Here is a 19,129-nt window from a genome sequence, read left to right as displayed (position 1 = left end):
GGATTTGCTGCTTAAAAATAACGTACCACTCTGAAAGGTTACACAAAAGTAATCCTTTGTGAATATGCACTATCTGGCCTTCAATAATATTAATAACAAACACTGTGCCTTTCTTTCTGGGACAAATGCTGCTAAACTCATCACTTTGATAAAATTTATTACACTTTTTTTTATATTATCAGCTAGCTGTTTTCCCTTTTTCCAGGTCACATCTGGAAGTACAAACCTTTCCTTTTCCTCAGATCTCGCGCTTGCTTCACTTGCTATTTAGTTACATAGCATACTTCAGCAGTTTTTGATATAGTCCATCTTGTTGGCACCAGTGTAAGAACTGACAACTGCTTTTCCCAGTTTGATTCTTCACATTTTTTGAGATCTTCTATCATTGCATTGAAATCAGAACAATTTTCACTTTTTTAACTCTGTCTAAAGTATGAAAACTATTCCCTGGTACATATAAGCATGTGCTCACTTTTTCTTCCAGAAGTGAATTGACTACTTGGCAAGAGTGAATTTTTAGACTAACAGATAAAGTTGTAGCAGGACTGCTATAACTTCTTATCTGTTAATCTATTATTCTTACTCACTCTTGAAATTTTGATTTGGGGAACATCTAAGACTTCCAAAACTTGTATTAACATGCTTCAATGTATCTTCATGCTTGATACTCTGTGGTGGGCAGTGTGCATCTTCAACCTGAATGTCCTCAAAACTTGAAACCAAAGCTACACATCAAGGGTATAACTTTTGACCAGGTTTCCTAGATTTTATGCTGTCCATTTAAAATTTTCTTGCTGTCTGCACACTAATTTCCCTTAAGCTTTTTCTGGGTGGTCTATAATGTGCCCCAAATGGATTGCAGCATCACTGTAAGAATTCATATTTTTCCAAATGTACACACTTGTGAAGGAGACAAACTTAAAAATCTGGTGAGACAGTTCCTGTAGAGGAGATATGACGAAACCCCCTTCTCCAGGGTAAGTTACGTTTCAATTCCAGTCGAAGATCACTTATGTAGCACAGTCCTTGGTCTTGAGTTTAAGTGGTCTTGTGACATTTGTCTTCCAAAAGTTTTCCAGTAAAGCAAGTATCAAAACCCTCCATTACCTAAACCACGAAAATTCAAACTAAAAAGTTTCACAACCTCCAGGGATGTCTTAATTCATAAAATCAGTTGTCAACACACCAGAACTCTAATCTTCAATGTCTAAGACTGATGGTCTAAATGATGTCTACTCTGTGTTGAGAGCTAAAGCATGGCAACATGAAAGTTGGAACTCCAATGAAAGTAATTAACTTATTGAAAGTGCTCAAACTCAAAAGAAGACTTGAACTCCAAATGTCTCCAATTCCCATACAATTTCATCATATGTCTGGATATTATGTCGCTGCTGTGTATGAAAGCAGATGGTACATTGGCTGTGTTGTTCAAACAGTCAAACAGAGGATGGTTAAATTCTTGTGAATTTCGTGACACCAGATGATAAGTCTAGGTCAAAGATGTGGCCAAACATTTGGATTAGTGCTGGATAATGTTGAATGATGTGTTAAATCAAGTACCAGAGTGTAAGACCATCATAGGAAGGCAGTGCACCTTGCCAGATTGCACATTCACTGCAATTGAGAAGGCCTGGAATGCTTAATATCAGGCTTAGAGGTCGGAGGTATGTACACATTCTTCAAATTGGTACATAATCAACTAGTTTTTTGTCTGATTGCAAATATATAGTAAATCCATATATTTGCTAAAATGTTGCCAATTTATAAAATTTGGATATTAAAAATAGATTGCCTGCTAAATTTAAAGAATGATAGGGGGTTTACAGGAACTTCCATACTCAAATTCAACTCGCCTTTTGGGGGAATCCATGAAACATAAGTGCTGTTGCCCGCCATTTTACTACCATCACTAAAATAAATCATAGAAGCACTATCAATCATGGAAGCAACTTCAGGTTTAATTTTCAGAAAGAGGGAGAATAGTTTAAGTAATATTTAAAAACTCAGTCACCTAATTGGTGTCCCTTTTTTGTTATTAGAAGTTGGAAAAGTGGTATTTTTCAACAAAAAATATTAGCGGAATAAATATTTTCATAAGATTTGACAACAAATAAATTCAAAATTGCCCAAAACCTCACTCTATTTTAAAGTTGGTGGTCTTTACCATGCTTACAGAGATTTTTATGGCTTTCATGTGATATATGTGATTTTTAAATATGTTTGAAAATGTCACTTTTTTGTCGAAATTTGTCAAAAGTGCAATTTTTGAACATTTATAGAAAACAAAGTTCTCAAGTGAAAATCGTTTTGATAACATTTTTTAAAACTATAGCAGTATATTTATAGCCTATAAAAATTTTACTAGCTTTGCTCGTATGGTTTATGTTTTACAGGGGCACGAATGTTTTTGTATAATTTGACTGGTGCGCAGAATTTTTGTGTGCGCCTCATTTACTTCAAACACTCATATCTTGGAAAATATGTCCAATGGGTCTTTAATGTTTTAGATTTTTCTACACCAAGGTTGAAACTAACAGGGGAAAAATGATCAAAATCTGAGATGGTGGGAGTGGGACCCTGGTTGAGTTGACATGGAATGACCCACCCGAAAAATGTTGATGACATCTCACTTGTAAATACTACGGTCAAGAACATAATGTAGAGTCCTCCAAACAATTCCTGTTAACACATCCCTGAAAACTACATCGAGGCATTACATTCTCCACCAAGGTATTGTGCACACACAAAACAACACACTAAGTGTAAATGATTTTATACATTTAAACAATGAAAAAAGCTGGAAAGTACAACTTGAACGCATGGAAGCGTTACTTACAACATTGACCTAATATCCACAAATAAATTAATCGATAAAATGCGGCAAAGCAAAATATCCGTAACTTACAACAGGACGCCCGAAAAATCATTCTATATAAATGCCGAAGCCACTTAACAGCATCGTAACTAGAATATCCGCTACGGGGAGGGCGATAACTAATAACCTTATCATACATTTCGAGGAATGGGGTTTTGAACCCGTCCAATCCGCTCGGCTGTGCCCTCACTCGATGCAGCCTTATCGTGTACACAGGAAAATCATGGTGAGCCCAGGAGCATTGATATCTTATTCTCAGAATGTCAGATGATGATACGGGATCGAGAAAGCTTGACCGGTATTACACTTTACGTTCACAAGAATATCAGACCAGATAACTGTGACCTCAGACCGCTTGCAGCTTAACGTAAGGCTCAAGAAAGAAGCAAACAGAAAAAAAACAAATGAAGATGTAGCGTTTACATGATACCAAAGAAGAACCTAAGTTACAGAAAAGAGATGGATAGCATAAGCATACTTAAACACTCTGCTTAATTATTAAGGGGTCAGAGTCAAATTCATTTTAAACCAAGGAGCAGCAACCACTATGCAAAGGATAACATCTAACGTGATGTCCCCAGAATTAGGATTATTCCATGACAAAAATAAATGACATATCTATGGCATACAACCCAGATTCGCGTCCCGTTCGCCTGTCAAATTTATCTTACTTCAGTCCAGCGGAACACCCCCAGTGACAAAAAATGAGAGCCACTAAAAAAACCACGGACACGCGTATGCCGGGCTCAGATGCCAGTTGTACACGACAGGGTTGAAGAACCAACTACAGAGCAATCGACGATAGAATTTTTAGTACTCCACAAAAACAATGCAACTTTAATAAAACAAGATGTATTTGCGAGCCTCCTAGGAAGTTCTGGAACCACTGAACTTCAAGAACCTTCCGCGAACGAGAACTTTTGATCAAGGAAGGGGTGATACGCTGGGCCTAAGTAAATAAATATGACAGGTTGACGGGAAGAGAATCTGGGTAAAGAATGCGATAGTGCGATAGATGGTTTGTTATGGGGAAAATTACCGTGATACATCGCAATGTGATCATCCATTACCGGATAATTACAGCTACAGGTTGATAACTCTGACCTTAAACAGACTACTTATTGGCTTTATATTACTAACTGGGTTATTAAAACAGTCCTTATTGGGTAAAATCAAGAGGGTTGGTTGATCGCGACAGAAAAATAACGAGACCGTCCTCTCCATCGTTTTCGACAATTGCTATGATAAATTAATAACAAATTCTCAAGCAATTAAATTCGCAAAGACTGACCATCTTCCATATGCCAGTTTGGAGATCACTTCTTTGTCAAGAACCCGAATATGTATCGCACGGCATGGTATTTGGAGGAGGCAACCAAAATTTGAGGTCATTTGCGCCGTAAGAGAATGGAAGGAAGGTTGGAGGGAAAAGAAACTCACCAAGGGGACGCCGGGTCAAAGCCCAATCCGATGCCTTGAGAGCTCAACTTCTGAAGTGCCCACCACAAAGCATTCAAGCAGAAATAGGGCGGTTTCTTACTAATATCTAACATCGCCGAGATTTTGAATTCGAACCCACAGGGTGGGAAGCCACCACACCACTCGTCTGGATCATTACCACCAATGGTGAACAACCTTAAGAATAATGTGACGCAGCTCTCCACTCAATTCTCCTATTAGCCAATATTTTTACACCTACGTATTTTTTCTCTTTCACGTCCTTCTAAATTTCTTTCTTGCTCCTTCGATTACATACTATTGTTTCCCAAATAACAGATTTCATTCAACTCTTCTGTTACTTCTCTTCAAGTTGTATACTAACCTTTTGGCTGTCTTTGCGCTTATTTCCAGCAGATGTCTACCAATTCATATTAACCAAGCCGATTGTGGTAGACAAATGGAATAGTTCCAGTTTTAAAAAATTGCACACAGGGATGGGTTCCCTCAACGAAAAATTGACTGCCGACATGTCACATAACCCTACCTGCTAATACTAACGTTAACCATTTGCCTTCATATAAAATAACCTGTCACTTGGAAAAGATGAGGAAGGGCAAGTTTACTAATCAAGCCAAAGCGAGCTGAACTTAGTTTATGTACAATTTTTTTCATTTTACCTTTTCATGGTACACAGGTGGGCTACTGAGTGGAACACTAATGACAAGATGTCATCAGGTTAGGCTACTGGAGACTTGTTTCCAGTAAGAACTCTGCCGTGGTGGAAATATTCCAGATAATAAATGAACCCTTCTGTCGTTGGGTCGGCAATTCCATAAGCCAAAGGCCATACCAGGGGGGAGCTTAACATTAAACTTACACCTAGAACCTGAAGTATGTATTACCAAACCTAAAAACCTTGCACATTGATTGGCATTCAACTACTTGCACCACCCAGACCACAGTAATAGAGGTATCACTCTCAATAATGGTTCGTGACAGGCGATCACACAACCAATGCCCACCAGGGATATGTGGTTCTTAAAGCATTTCAGGGCCAAGGCATTACCATTTGGTATGCCTAAAGTATGGGATCAGAGAACTGGAGAATCGGGAGTGACCAGAGAACGAGATAATGACAATGTCCGTTAAACATGGACAATGCCATGGAACCAATCCGAACAAATCCCAACCAATCATTATTAGTTAATAATTTAATAGGTTATACATCTTTCGAGTCCTCAGGGAGCAAGTACCATATAAATAGATATTACTTTGAGTATATAATAGATATTTTAAACTCTATATAATAGGTGTGCGATATTTTTAACCCTTATTGGAGCATATGAACCCCATGCACAAAATATTTCCCACACCTACTATTCTAAAATGATCGCTTTAGGCCTCACGAGTGAATTGAATATAATCATTAATTTATGATCTTTGTATCAGCCATGGAGCAAAACACATTTCACAAAGATTAGGTCATCAGAAAGTTTATTAGGTACCTGAAAAATCAAACAGACACAATAATGATGAGTAGTAATATGATACAAAAATACTGACGAGATGGCAAAGAAACAAGGATTTTAACTTAGCAACATACATATCATACAGAGTTTATTTTTCTAAGCAGAGTTAGATTTTGCCCCACATTTAGCAGAGCCATGTATAATTTATATTTGAATGCAGAAATGGAGCCCCTCTGTTTTAAATCATCGTTCCTTATCTTCCCTGGTATAATTTTGAATGTAAATGTTTGTATTTGCATGTATATTATAAGAAACCAGAAACTTGATTGGTTTTGTCGATTGGCCATAGGCCGTTAATTAGTAGGTTGCGGGTCGCCAGGGTGGAGTTGTGACAGTTATGCATCTGCACCGATAATGATGTCATTCACTCAGACCCGAAATCGCAAGTATGGAATTCGCTAGATGGAAGGGAATGATATGTTACGACGAACAAAAAACTCGTCCCTATTCAGACGTTCGCTCTCATGCATACAGAAAGCGCGTTAGTTGTCTACCCGCTTTTCATCAGTTGGTGTCGTCGTTAGAGATATGACTCGTTTACTCGTTAAGGGATAATCTTTAATTCAGGGATTGAGTAATTTACCTAATGGTACACAGGAGCGAATAACACGCGGTCCATGCACAATAGGGTGGTTTCCTATTATTTTTTATTGCCTATATCGGAAGATTATTACTCCTGGAGTACGTATTTCACGCTTTTAGATTTTTAAATGACGATATCTATTTTTCGCGATTAAATGAAAAGTGAAAATTTTCAAGCGCGCGCAAACGCGACGGGTAAGGAAATCTCTCCGTGTGACGTATTTCTGGTTCCCCCTCCCGCCTTGTGAGGTGACCTTGATCGAGGCTCTGAGCGCTGATAGGACGCAGGATGCTAGCGGGTAGCTGAGTACCCTGCTGGATGGTAGCGCTTGGCTGAAAAAAGGTTTATTAATACCTTATCAAACGAAGAAAACTTTCCGACCTTAGCCAGTTTTAATAGGTGATTATTAAGACATATTTCCCTGAGCTCTGCGCCTCACGCATGCATTGGTAATCTCAGACGATGAATAACTCCTATCTTCTCCTATAGAAACTAGGTCCTTGTGACGTCACGTGGAGTGGCATCGCAAGGGCGCCAATCTGGCCCTTTTCAAATGAGGATAAAAATGGACCATTGCCATTCGTCTAAACCGGTATTTCTAAAACGAAATAATTTGTATATTATGAATACAGTAATGGTGGGTAACAAATCGCAATCAATGCCTTTCGGTTTCTTTGATGAAGGAAACTACCCTATTCCGACGGGTACCGGAGAGGGGATCACCTCCAGCGGTTTGAGTTCATGGCTTTATGAGCTTATCTCCAAAAGGATAAGTCCGTTGATTTTTCTTCTCTTTAACTTGCATGAGAGTTGCTACTGTCTATTTTTCATCGCGAATAGCTCGAAAAATGGGTGATCGAATAGTAAGAAAAAATTTGGGACTCTTTATTTTTTAATACTTTATCATAATCGATAATAAAGTTAAATTGGCGAACGACTTTATTCTAACCGAGTACGGTTCCCTCTTTTTGTTATCCAAGTTCGAGCCTCGGCTGCCCTCAGTTTTTTGTATGGAAATCTATTTGAAAGATATTTTCTATTCGCATGAAGAGTATCATCATCATCAGCTGGTTTACTGCCTTTCACTTGCAGGTCCCAAACACCCAAGTCGCACTTCCTCCTGTCCAAGGGTTTCCTTATGCCCTCTCCCCATTCTCAATGCGTCTGTCAACTGCAGCCTTCTTCCTCCTATCGTTTCTCCTTCCACTGTTCCCTCGACTGCTGTATTTAAAATTCCCTCTCTTAAAATGTGCTCGATCCAATTCCCCTTTCTCTTTAATGCATTTCTTAATAATAATTTTCTTTCCAGCACATTGTAATTCCTCACTTTATCCACCCACATCCCTCTCTAGCCTTCTCCACACTTTCATCTCAAAAGCGTTGATCCTATCCCTATCTCTTCTTCCCAAGGTCCACGTTTCGCACCCTTTTAACACAACTCTCCACTCAGCATTTCACCATTCTCTTCCTCAGCTCTAGGATCATGCAACTATGAAGAGTATGTAATTAGATAATTTGAATTTATACTAATTATACGCGACGAAGCTTGGTAGCAGTTATTTTGCGAGCCTCATAAGTACGTGCCACGCCGATTTCCAGGTTTCGCTTTAGTTGCTCCTAGTATTTAAATAAGTTACGTATTCTAGTTAATTTAGCTCCCCTGTCGCCATTTATCTCATCGGGTGAGACTATAGTCTTATTTAGAATAAAATGTGGGCTTAGTGCGGCTCGCGGCGATTGCTGTCCTTTTTTATTAATTTAAGTGTCCCTAAAGATACGGAATGAATGGCTTTCTCGTTTATATTTATTGTGTATTATAATCAGTGCTTCCAATTGTCTTTGTATTAATTTTAATATGTGACTCATGTATTTCATATTTTTTACGCAACACCAAGCAATGCCAATTCACGGCACGCGTCGTCCAGTATGTACCCCGGTTTGTGTTGCAATCGTCACTGCTTAGCGCTCACCTTCGCGGCGATTCCAGCAGAAATGGGGCTAATGGCTCTAAATATGTGTACGTAAACTGTTGCATCAATCCAGGAGTAGCTCACGGTGTGGCATTTTGTCCCCTCTCATACAAGATCTGCTGCAGAAGAATTATAGTTAGTATTTGGGAATGGATTGACGTTGCATATGTTGCCCAAGAATGGGATTGCATGTTCATGAGAAATTACCTATCCTTCAGCGTAAACGCTTTATCATGGCGTTGGTGGTTCAAGGAGACTTCGTTATTAGGCTATTTTTTATTATTTTGCTTTTCTTTATGGCTATGTTTCCTATGGGCAGGCTTCGGTGTTTATTCTTAAATTATCTTTTCACAAGTCGCCAGGGTGTACATTTTTGATTTCATCCATTGTATCCTTAGGAGGCTTGTACAAGGTAAACCCTGAGACCTGTACTGCGTACGTAACGATCCCGCTACTTTAAATTGTAGGGCCTTTTTTACAGGTACGTGACGATACATACTATTGCAGACTTACTTTTCTGTGTAGGTATGCAAAAGTGAACTTGCTGATGGCTGGAGCAAGGCTGATTGTAAGGAGCCGAGGGTCTCATTTTTTGTTTAACAGCTTTTTAACACATTCACATGTATATAGGCGCAGTATTTTTAACTTTTTTGTAATATAGCGAAAAATATTTGATTAAATAAGTGTAGTCGACTTGCGATATTTCACATTCAATATAGGTGTGCGGATATGTTTCGCGCTCACATGCCAAAGACGCAGGCGTCGTTTATCGTGATATTGCGTATCTGCAGGATATCTCTCTTATGTCCCATTTTCCGTTAGGATCGATCGAATGCCAGACGGATAATGGGTTGTTCTTCGAAATTGATTGTACTTCTTGCACGCAAGGAACTTTTTCTAACCGAGAAATAGTTCTTTATATTCACCCTATCAAATGAAATAGTGATGCATTGAGCGCTGAAATACATCACATCTTCAAATATTCATATGGACTGTTGTCATAGGGTTTCTTTGCGAAAGAGCAACATGGTCTTTACTTGCTTGTTTTCGGAACTTATTATGTGCGTAGTTGGCATTATAAGCAATGCGTGTTTCCATATTTTTCCCAGTAAATGTTTTAACCCGCTCGTTATCTATGGTATGTTGATTTTTTTGTTGCGTGCCAAGGATATGGTGTGTATGAGATAGTTCCAATTCGTGGAAGGCATGTTGAAGTGTCACCCTGGGAAGGCATTTTTGAAGCTAGGGTGCCGATCTCTTCTCGCGGAAATCTATTTTTGGCGAGTTCCAGCTATGATCTCCCTGATAACGAAAGTGTGAATTTATAGTTTCGCCGTATATTCAGTGCGTTTTTCCTAATTGTGTGTTGGTACTTGTTTTTTGGCGTAGCTATATAGCATCAAATATTCTTTGTTATGATTCTGACGTTGGTTTTGGATGTTTCTTAAGTTATGGCAATTCTCCCCGATCGCGCTGTGTTTTTTATTCTTCATCGAGTCCTGCATTAGTGTCTGTGATGTACAGTTCTCTCTTTGCTTATCTGCATTTATATATGCCCATGAAGTTTTTTCATATTGATAGACCAGTCCTTGTTACTTGTTAATTCCAGTGCGCATCTAATATTTGTTTGTATGACTTAAATGCCTAACTTATTAGATGGGCTTCTTAAAGTTTTCCTGATTGGTATCTATTTCGTATGCCATGTTCTTTGAACGTGCTTCGTGCTGTTTTTTCGTATTATTTTTATTGTTTCTTTGCTTCTGCCGGCATGTCTTTGCTTTTTAAATTGGTGAAAGTTCTTCGTATATTTCCCCTTTTTTCCCCTTTAATTTCCCACATCTGCATTAGTACGATTTTGCAGCGGGTTCACACGCATCCGCGGAGAATGATGGTGCCAAGCGGTTATTTTTGCTGTACCTTCTGGGCCAGCGATATTACTGCAGAAGTCGCCGTTCCGCTGTAGTGAATTTTGTTATTATTCACGATTCTCTCGAATCTGTAATTATCGTTATTAAATCAATTGGTAACTAATTTCGTGTATGGTTGATAAACTGACCCACCGTCCATGCTTGGATGTGTACTTAGTGTAATGGGCCTCATTTGACTGGTTGTGGCTTTTTAGATATATCTTTGACAGTTGACAAGATCAGAGTTACTATAGCTTTTGTCTGTTTATCGTTGCCAAGTGTTTGAGATTTCTTTGGTATCCGCCGATCTTCTCTTTTTCTCCGAATTCCCTCTTCTTTTGTAAATCTCCAGCCGCACACCTGATTCATGTGTTGTGTTCATTCAATAGTGTTGTTAGCTATATTTCCTACAAATAGATCCATTAAGGAATTACTTAAATAGTTTTTTCTTCTTCCGTCTGCATATTTTTTACTTCCGTTGTTTTTTTTTAGTGTACTTCCTCGATGGACTGCCATTTTCCCTACAGTGACTGTTTGTATGAATAAGAAGCGGTGTATAGCAGTAATGTATACTCTATGTAATGCGATTCCTTATCCGGAAAGCGATTTTATAATGTTTTTTAATCAGTATTTTAGTTAGATTTTTTACTTCACTAATTTCCCGAATGAACAGTTATTTTCTTCGGCGAATACTACGTAAAGTCATGGTTTTTCGTATAAAGGTGAAAAAGGAGAAGTATTGCCTAATTCATGAACACATAAAATACTCTTGTCGCTCGCTTACGGGGTAAGGCACGATAAGCGTATTCTTGAGGCGTTCAATGAGTCGCCGTTCTTCGACGTATGCCTTTTTGCTCTTGTTCCGGGACAGGTGGGAGCTCAACCTTGACTGGTGAGTCATTCGGTCTTGTTTTGGTCGAATTTTTTCCTTCGACTGCGGTCGCAAAATCGCCTCGTCTAATAGCGAAGACATTTTGGAATTGCCGTCACATATTTACGCGCAGTATCCATTTACATTCTCCAGGCCAGAAACTAAATGGTTTTCTTCTGTCATTCTTGATAACCCGCCTCTCCTATCTTTAACCTGTATCTTAGAGTAGTGACTAGCATGATTCTAGTAACTTTAGGCGCATATCCCTCACACCTATCTTATGCAAAATAGTAGATCAGTCTTAACCTTAGAAATGAGGCATTTAGATAGCAAAGGCTTGTTGAGTGAAGTCAGCATTGATTCCGAAAAGGTAGGTAGTGTGAGATTCAGCTAGCCCTCCTTCTACATGACATTCTTTCTTCTGGAGAAGGCACGTTCAAGTAGTAGGGATATTTTTAGATTTAAAGAAAAAGCTTTCGTTGAAGTTCCGCGAGCGATAGTTTCAGTTACGCTAGAAGCGTATGAAATACATCCCGATATCATATGTTGGGGTGAGGAGCTCTTAAACAAACGCGAGCAAAGGTTAGTTCTAGATCGTGTTTGTTTAGATACGGCGGAGGTCACATCCGGTGTAACCCACGGAGGTGTTATTGGTCACCTGTTATTGCTTTTGTGTGTTGCTGATATCACTAACGTTTCATCTAGTAAAATTTAATAATAAGGTGCTTCACAGGAATATAAACTTCGAGTCCGACGGAATTGCGCTAAATAGAGATCCCAGTGCTTTAAACGATTGGTGTGATAGTTGGAAATTAGAGTTAAATTTTAACAAATGTTTTGTAATGGATTTTCGACTCCCCAAGCGAATCATATTTTTCGATCGAAGTTATTGAATGTACATTCGGTACAAACGGATGTAGAATGTACATACGGATTCAGAATGTCTTTTTTCCACGACCAATAAGAGATTATAACGGCAGCGATAGAACTCATAAATAGATTAAATCAGGGGTCTCCAATTTCATAGGCCACGAGGGCCACATTCCTAGTTCCGAATCGCCCCGCGGGCCGGAAGTGCCAAAAAGTTCAATCACTATATGATTGAACTTTTTGGCATGTTAAAACTCATGCCTGAATCACCTTTTACGCAAAATTTTTGTTTTTCTATTAGTAATTACTAACTCGTAGTTTTATTGCCATGATAGCATGTTCGTTGCATTATCTTAATTCCCGGTCTGAACGCGTGTCGTTGTCCTGAGTGCTTTGTCTGTCAGGCGAACGAACTCGTATCCGATTAAGGCTAGGATAAATGCTGCATGCCTGGTGCGGGAACACCCCGTGCCACATACCCTGGTGGTGGATTGGCTTTTTGATGTTTTGCAAACTGTCGTAATAAATAATTTTACCCAGAATATCTTCCATGTCGTGTAAAAATTTAAGTTATGGTGTTCAATTTATTCATGTGAGGAATTAACTTTAACTTGGTGGTATGCTTTTGTGAAAAAATTCGCCATCGTTCATACGCAATGCTGCCCAGAATATTTTGTGTCGAGCCACAGGCATGAGCCATGTGTTCGACTCGCAACCTCGACGCAACCGCAACTTCACGTAGTATGCGGCTTTGGAAGTGGCGCACTGCGTTTAAAGATCCTCGGCAGTTTTAGCGTATCATCATCATCTGGCTGCGTCTAGCGTGATCTCGCTTCTCTCCCTTATCCAGAGAGGTCTGCGTCTCCCGCAGGAGCAGATTCGCCGTCGGGTGGGAGGGGCTGCCGGTGACGCAACCGGCCGTGATTCACTCCATTCCTGCGCGAACCACTCGGGCGGCAGTCCTGCGCCTCGCTCTCCTTGTGTATATATATTTCCCACTTTCGTTTCTCCCCGCCGCCTCTTCATATCCACGCTGTCCGCGGTGTCACGGGAGATTTTTACGCGGGGGCGGTCATCCCTCCCTCTCACATAGCATTTATTTTGTCCGGGTTGAAAGTAGGCTGGGAGGAACGGTCCTTATAAGGACCCACTTGGCTCGCTCGTCGCTTGTCGTCGTAAGGGCGATTCCTGCTTAATATGGAATTGATGACTCGCTCGCAGCTAGGATTCTGCTGTCACTTTCGGGATGGTGGATGCTTATTTTTCATATTTCTCTCTCCGTCGAGTGCTTGTCGAGTCTGAATGATTCACTACCATAATTCATCAAAGCCTTCGTGTTTTCGGTGAAAGTGGTATTCTATCCTAAAATTTGAATGGAGCGCACAGGCATTTATGTTTTCCCTTTATTTTTTGAGCCTTTAGGAGTGGTTACTTGTTAATCCGTGGTTTTTTTCATTGACGATTCTTTGAGTGCGAAATTATTGGTTTCTTCTAGACTCCCTTTGTAATAAATTAATGCAATGAAATACTTGTTTCGATTTGTGATTGTGTATCTTGGAGCATGTGAAAACATGGGACCGAGAGAGATTGAGAAAAATTGATTTTCTTTTCAACCGGTGTAAGCCAAATATTCCTTAGGCAAATATTGTTTTTCGGCAATTAACTGGTTTTCAAACTTCATGTGGTATATGCATCGAGTGACTGATGACACTTTGGTCTCTTCTTTTTTCCCAATGCTTCGAATAGCAGCCCTAGTTGTTCCTTCTCTTTTATCAACTTCTATCTGAAGTTTGAATTCTCATTTCTTGAGATTTTTCGTTTCTTCTTATTTTTGGCTCCTAATCTTAAGCGTGACTTTGCCATGGTGCAAATGACCTTAGTTGTCGAGGCACCTTAAAAACAAAATGCTACTTCTAAATGTGACTTTGCCAGTTTTCTTCCCCATACTCATAGCATTCTTTTATTAACGTTCCTCCTATTCGAGTTCTTTTCCGGGAGTCTTCCGTTATGATGGAAAGCATGTAATAAATGAATCCTCTCATATCGGAGGGGTGAGAGTAAATTTAGTTTTGGCACCTACCATATGACATTCGGAAATTGGTCAGAAATTCTGGATGCATCTAGTCAGCGTACAGCATAAATTAGGCGAGTCTTGTTTGGATTGGGATTTATTGGATTTTGGTTCAATGAATGGGCTTATGACCCGATTTCCTGAAAGTGTACTGAATTTTTTTTTCCGTTAATTCTTACGTGGTAAGTAGTTGCTTTCACAAATTGAATTGTATTTTTTGTAAAAATTAATGGAAAAGTGAAGAAGAATTCGAACGGTTGCGAAAATAGCAGGAATGCGGAACTGTAGGCTGTTAGTTCTTAGGACGACCACGTAGTCGCTCTTCATTCTCCTCTCTTGTATGTCGGTATCGGAAAGGGCATTGTTTTTTGACTGACATTCATGTTTGCTGTCATTGAACTTGTCTCAACCGTCTGTTCCATATTTCCTTGCGTCATCATCTCAAGGTCAATTTTTATTTAATCTAGGTTGGTCGTCGTTGCGTTTTGCTCTACCGTTTTTTTTTTCATTATACTTACGGGATCGATTATATCTTGCTTTAAAGGTTCCTTGGATGACCCTTGTCTTGGTCCGTTTCCAAGCAAATAAAATGCATCGGAAATTTTGAAATCGGTAGTCGATATTTGTTTTAAGAGAACTAGTTATATGAAAGGAAACTTACGGTCTGAAAGGGTCTTACTATATTTATTAGATGGAAATATTAATGAAATGCTCCAGGAAATCTGCTTATCTATGTATCATTTCATTCTTCCGTATTTTATCCTAAACATCGATGAAAATGTCTGCGGAAGACCAGTCCCGTTTCACATCAATTGTGTTGTCGAAATAATAGCTCTAAACCTCCTATCAAAATATGACAAAAACCAGATCGAAAAGCAATTAGCAAATAGGAGATAACCAAAGCCTTCCAGTTCTTTCTCAAGAGTTTATCTCGTATCTATCTGTGACCCTGTCTTATCCTCTCTCGTGGAACGGCAGTAGATGCTTAGCGTGACGGATCCCCGCTAAGCGGAAATCCTGATGTCTCCAGGCTGATCAAATAAGCAAATGGCACAATGGCCTCATTCCCGCTTAAGGACTTGTTTATCAACAAAGTTATTTTCGATTACATTTAATTTCACGCATTTAAAATCAAGGGCATGCAAATACGTATCACGCATTTTCATTTCGGTTACTATGAGTATGATTATAGATTACGCAAAAAAAGATTAAGTGATTTTTCTTCCTCCCTTGTTAAGCGAGTTGTAGTTCCTTTTTACTCTACGTCCGTGTTCCCTGCTTTGCAATCTATTGATTACGCCAGCTAGTGCTCCGTAGCTCTATATCGAGGATAAAGGTTTTGCGGTGTGTTTCACCTCAAAGATATCTGGCGCTCTTGGCCGCCAGTCTTCAAGGTCGAGCCTGTTGTGCTCTTTACGTCACGAGGGCCTTTCAAACCGGAGGTGGTTGACTATAGCCGGTTTTTAATCTCCTTCTGATGAAAATTCTGGGAGACACATTAGGGTGCGCTTTCCTTTATTTGGTTTTCTGTATTTTTACCCGTCGACTTCATCTTGTAGTCACAGATCGCTTTCGATCGTGTATCAATTTATTGGTTACATTAACCATCTATAATACAACTACCCTTTTTCGTTTCTTGCCCTATTTGTAACTTGGGTGCTTCAGTTACTATATGTATAGCGAAGTGAAGAATCCCGTTGATTCTAAATAGTTATTTAATAACATATAAGGAAATATATCCTACCATCCTGTATCATATTCAACCGACAGTGACGCCAGTCTGGTTTAATGGGATGAGGGATCCGCTTTCTCTGGTTATGTTATGCCTCTTATCTCTGCCGGTTTTTTACAGGCCACTTAGGGTGGTGTGGTGTATCTGTTTTAGGATTGTGGCAGTGCAAGGAAATAATACTTATTCGTTTCGCTTAAATCTCTTTTTTGATGGAAGTCCAATTTGAGACAATTTTGTTTTCATGCATCCCGATGAAACTTATTTTGCCTGTGGTTAGTTAGAACCTCTTTAGTGGGAACACTAAGAATTTAAGGAACTCGTTATAATATTTGTGTGTGAAGTTCTTTATTCACTCTTAGGCGTATAAGCATGACACCTTTTTACTGTCTACAATTTTTAAAAATATGTAGCTCAGTTATTTTATCAGAATAGCAATTGAGGCTGCCAAAAACCCTTTGACATGGCCCTAGATGTTACGTATGTTTAGATGGACTATGTTTAAATATGTGTTATGTTTCACATTTAACAACTCTTGGAAAAGTATTAAAGCTAACAAATGTGTTCATCACAGTAGCTTACTATTATTTTGCTGATCGGAAATTGATTTAATTCACGGTAAAAATACCAGTAGCTGTGATAGTATAAGATGAATAGTGTCATCTTTTTTTCAAGTTATTTCCTCATTTTTGCTACAGTCAAGCAAAATTTGGGCGGTTAGATTTTATTCCAAAATATCTTACTAATTCTTATTTAGTTTGTAATAAAAATTGCTAGAATTTTTCACAGATTTCTTTGTTGTATGTGTTACAAAATGCGTTTTCTTGATGATAACATATTTATTAAATTAGGTCAAAAGAAAAGATATTGCAAAGTCTTAATTAAAACTTGTAACAAGTTTCTAACTGTAGAGGATCATTTTGTATTGCCTCGCTTCTTGTAAATATAAGAACTTGTAGGTCTCACATTGGAGAAAGATATTGCAAATCAGATTATTATAAAAAGCATATTTAAGTATTGAATAGTGTGAGAAAGTGTCTTTCAAAATTAAACTTACAGCATATGTATACTATTTTACTTATTTCTGTAAGTGAAAGGATATTTTCCAATGGATTGGACAAGACAACATACATTTATGTTCTCTCCGTGTTACACAGGTGAAATGCATCCAAAAGTAGAGTGAATAGTTAAATAATCATTTAAGTTGCGGTCCATTCTATTCAACAATTGTTAGTATTTCTGTTATTGAAATCGCTTAATATTGTTAGTATTGCTGTTATTGAAATCGCTCTTTCTTATGAATGTTGGGAAAGTGTTTTTGTGAATTTACATATTTTTTTATTCTGATGGTGTCCCCTTTAATGGGGTTATTGGTTGCATAGTGGCAGCAAAGCATCAGAACTTTATTTTTAATACCTAAATGAGATAAAGCAGTTAGGCAAATTCATTAATGCTGTCTGTGGTGGTGATCCATCAGGAATCCTATGAAATTATTGTATGAGGCGAACTTCTTGTAGTCATGCTGCTGAAATTTAGCCACTTTGCATATGCTGTCTCTGACGATGAGTAGTAGCTACATTTTTTGCAAGATATTCAAGTATTTAAACGGTAAACATTCAGCTGTGGTGGTATATTTTCCAGGTTATTGAATGCTAGTGAATTATATTTAAATTAATCAGTGATACAGTTGAGCAATTAGTAGTCAAGGGACTGAAGTTAAACTAATGATTTGCTTTAGATACTAATGCTTGTCGACACAATTTATAACATTGTTTGAGCCATTAATGCATTCTATTGAATCCTAAATAGCTCTTCTGCATTTAAGACTTCTATATTTGTATTATAGTTAATAGGACTTCAGCTTATGACTTTGATGTGAATTTTTATTGGTTGAATTAATTGAAATTACAACACATTTAAGTATGTTTTTTTAAATTGGTTTTTATAGATTTCTCCCAATATTTTTCTGTATTTGTTTCAATCTTCTTATGGAGAATTTCTGTCTTTCAGGTCATGTGTGGCCTTCAGTGGCAAAAACCGTATCTTGGGTGTGGCTGCAAGGAATCAAATGGTCACAAACATGAAAAACACAGTGTGTGGCTTTAAGAGGCTGCTAGGTAGGAAGTACAATGACCCTTTCGTTCAGAAGGAGCTGAAACATCTTCCTTTTAAAACAGTGCAGCAACCCAATGGTGGCATTGGAATAAAGGTATGATTGAGTACTCGTTAGAAAGTTCTTTTAGGTGTGGAAATTTGGGTCAACTTTGTGTAATGTGTTTTTCCTCTATTCCAGGTCAATTACTTGAATGAGGAACATGTGTTCTCTCCCGAGCAAATTACGGCCATGCTCTTCACAAAACTTAAAGAAACATCTGAAACTGCTCTAAAGACTAAAGTGAATGACTGTGTTATTTCGGTAGGTAACTTTTTTTTTATTAAAAACTAATCTCTTTCTTTTTTAAGCGACTTAAACCCCTGATCCCTGAGTGGTGGGTCTTAGCCCCCCCTACATGTGACTTTCTTTATTCTGGTAGCAGGATATTCTTTTCCCTCAGTTGGACAGACTTGGTTGGAATGTGTTGTCTGGTGGCAGGAAATAAATGGATGGATAATTTATGCCGGGGTTATTAGAATTGTTTTCCATCAATAATTCTCTTAATAGGTAACTGTTGCATTAGTAATTTTTCCCATTTTTCTTCCTTCTCATAGATCATAACTTAATATTAGGGGAACGCCTGTGACTTCAGGAAAATTAGAGCAGCAAGGGTTCATAGCTGGGAACATCTAATGGGGTTCCTCTCAATGTGATAGTGAGGAAAAATGGTAGATGAGATAGAATTTCCGTGGTTGATTGGACGAAGGCCACTCATACCTCTGCTAGCGCAATTATCAAGTTTGGTGAATACATTCTCCCACTGCAGGAATTGGAACTATTAGTGGGAATTGGATTATATTACTGGGAAAATACCATGAAATAGTCATTGATACACTGTCTCATTAGAAAAAAACTGCATTTCCCCCTGTGGCATCTTTTTCCCTGTGAATTTTATGGTGACAAGAGGTAAAGGTGCTATAAAAAAATCCAAAATATAACACAACAAGGCAGTGTGTACACATCTGCTTTCAAAATTCAAGAAACTAGAGTTTGCAGAGCTCTAATGTCCTAGCAAACCAAATAATTTCGATGCAGTGAAAGACATAAGAGAGATGATTTATTTCTATTTTGAATCCTTGGTCTTAAACGCTTCCCTTTCCCACTCCATTTCCTGTACTATTTTTTCTTC

General features: G+C 38.5%; 1 protein-coding gene across 2 annotated transcripts in view; it reads left to right on the top strand.

Annotated features, from left to right (window-relative positions):
• Positions 1 to 19,129, top strand: part of LOC124162835 (heat shock 70 kDa protein 4) — a 66,093-nt gene that overhangs the window by 6,779 nt on the left and 40,185 nt on the right. For both annotated transcript variants that reach the window (XM_046539502.1, XM_046539503.1), the window contains exons 2-3: positions 17,856 to 18,054; positions 18,139 to 18,261. In XM_046539502.1, the coding sequence (XP_046395458.1) occupies positions 17,856 to 18,054; positions 18,139 to 18,261 (322 nt within the window). The remainder of the gene's footprint in view (positions 1 to 17,855; positions 18,055 to 18,138; positions 18,262 to 19,129) is intronic.

Source organism: Ischnura elegans, chromosome 7 (assembly GCF_921293095.1).
Source record: "Ischnura elegans chromosome 7, ioIscEleg1.1, whole genome shotgun sequence".
Lineage (NCBI taxonomy): Eukaryota > Metazoa > Arthropoda > Insecta > Odonata > Coenagrionidae > Ischnura > Ischnura elegans.
The sequence above is the reverse complement of the archived record's forward strand: the minus strand, read 5'-3'. Positions and strand labels throughout refer to the sequence as shown.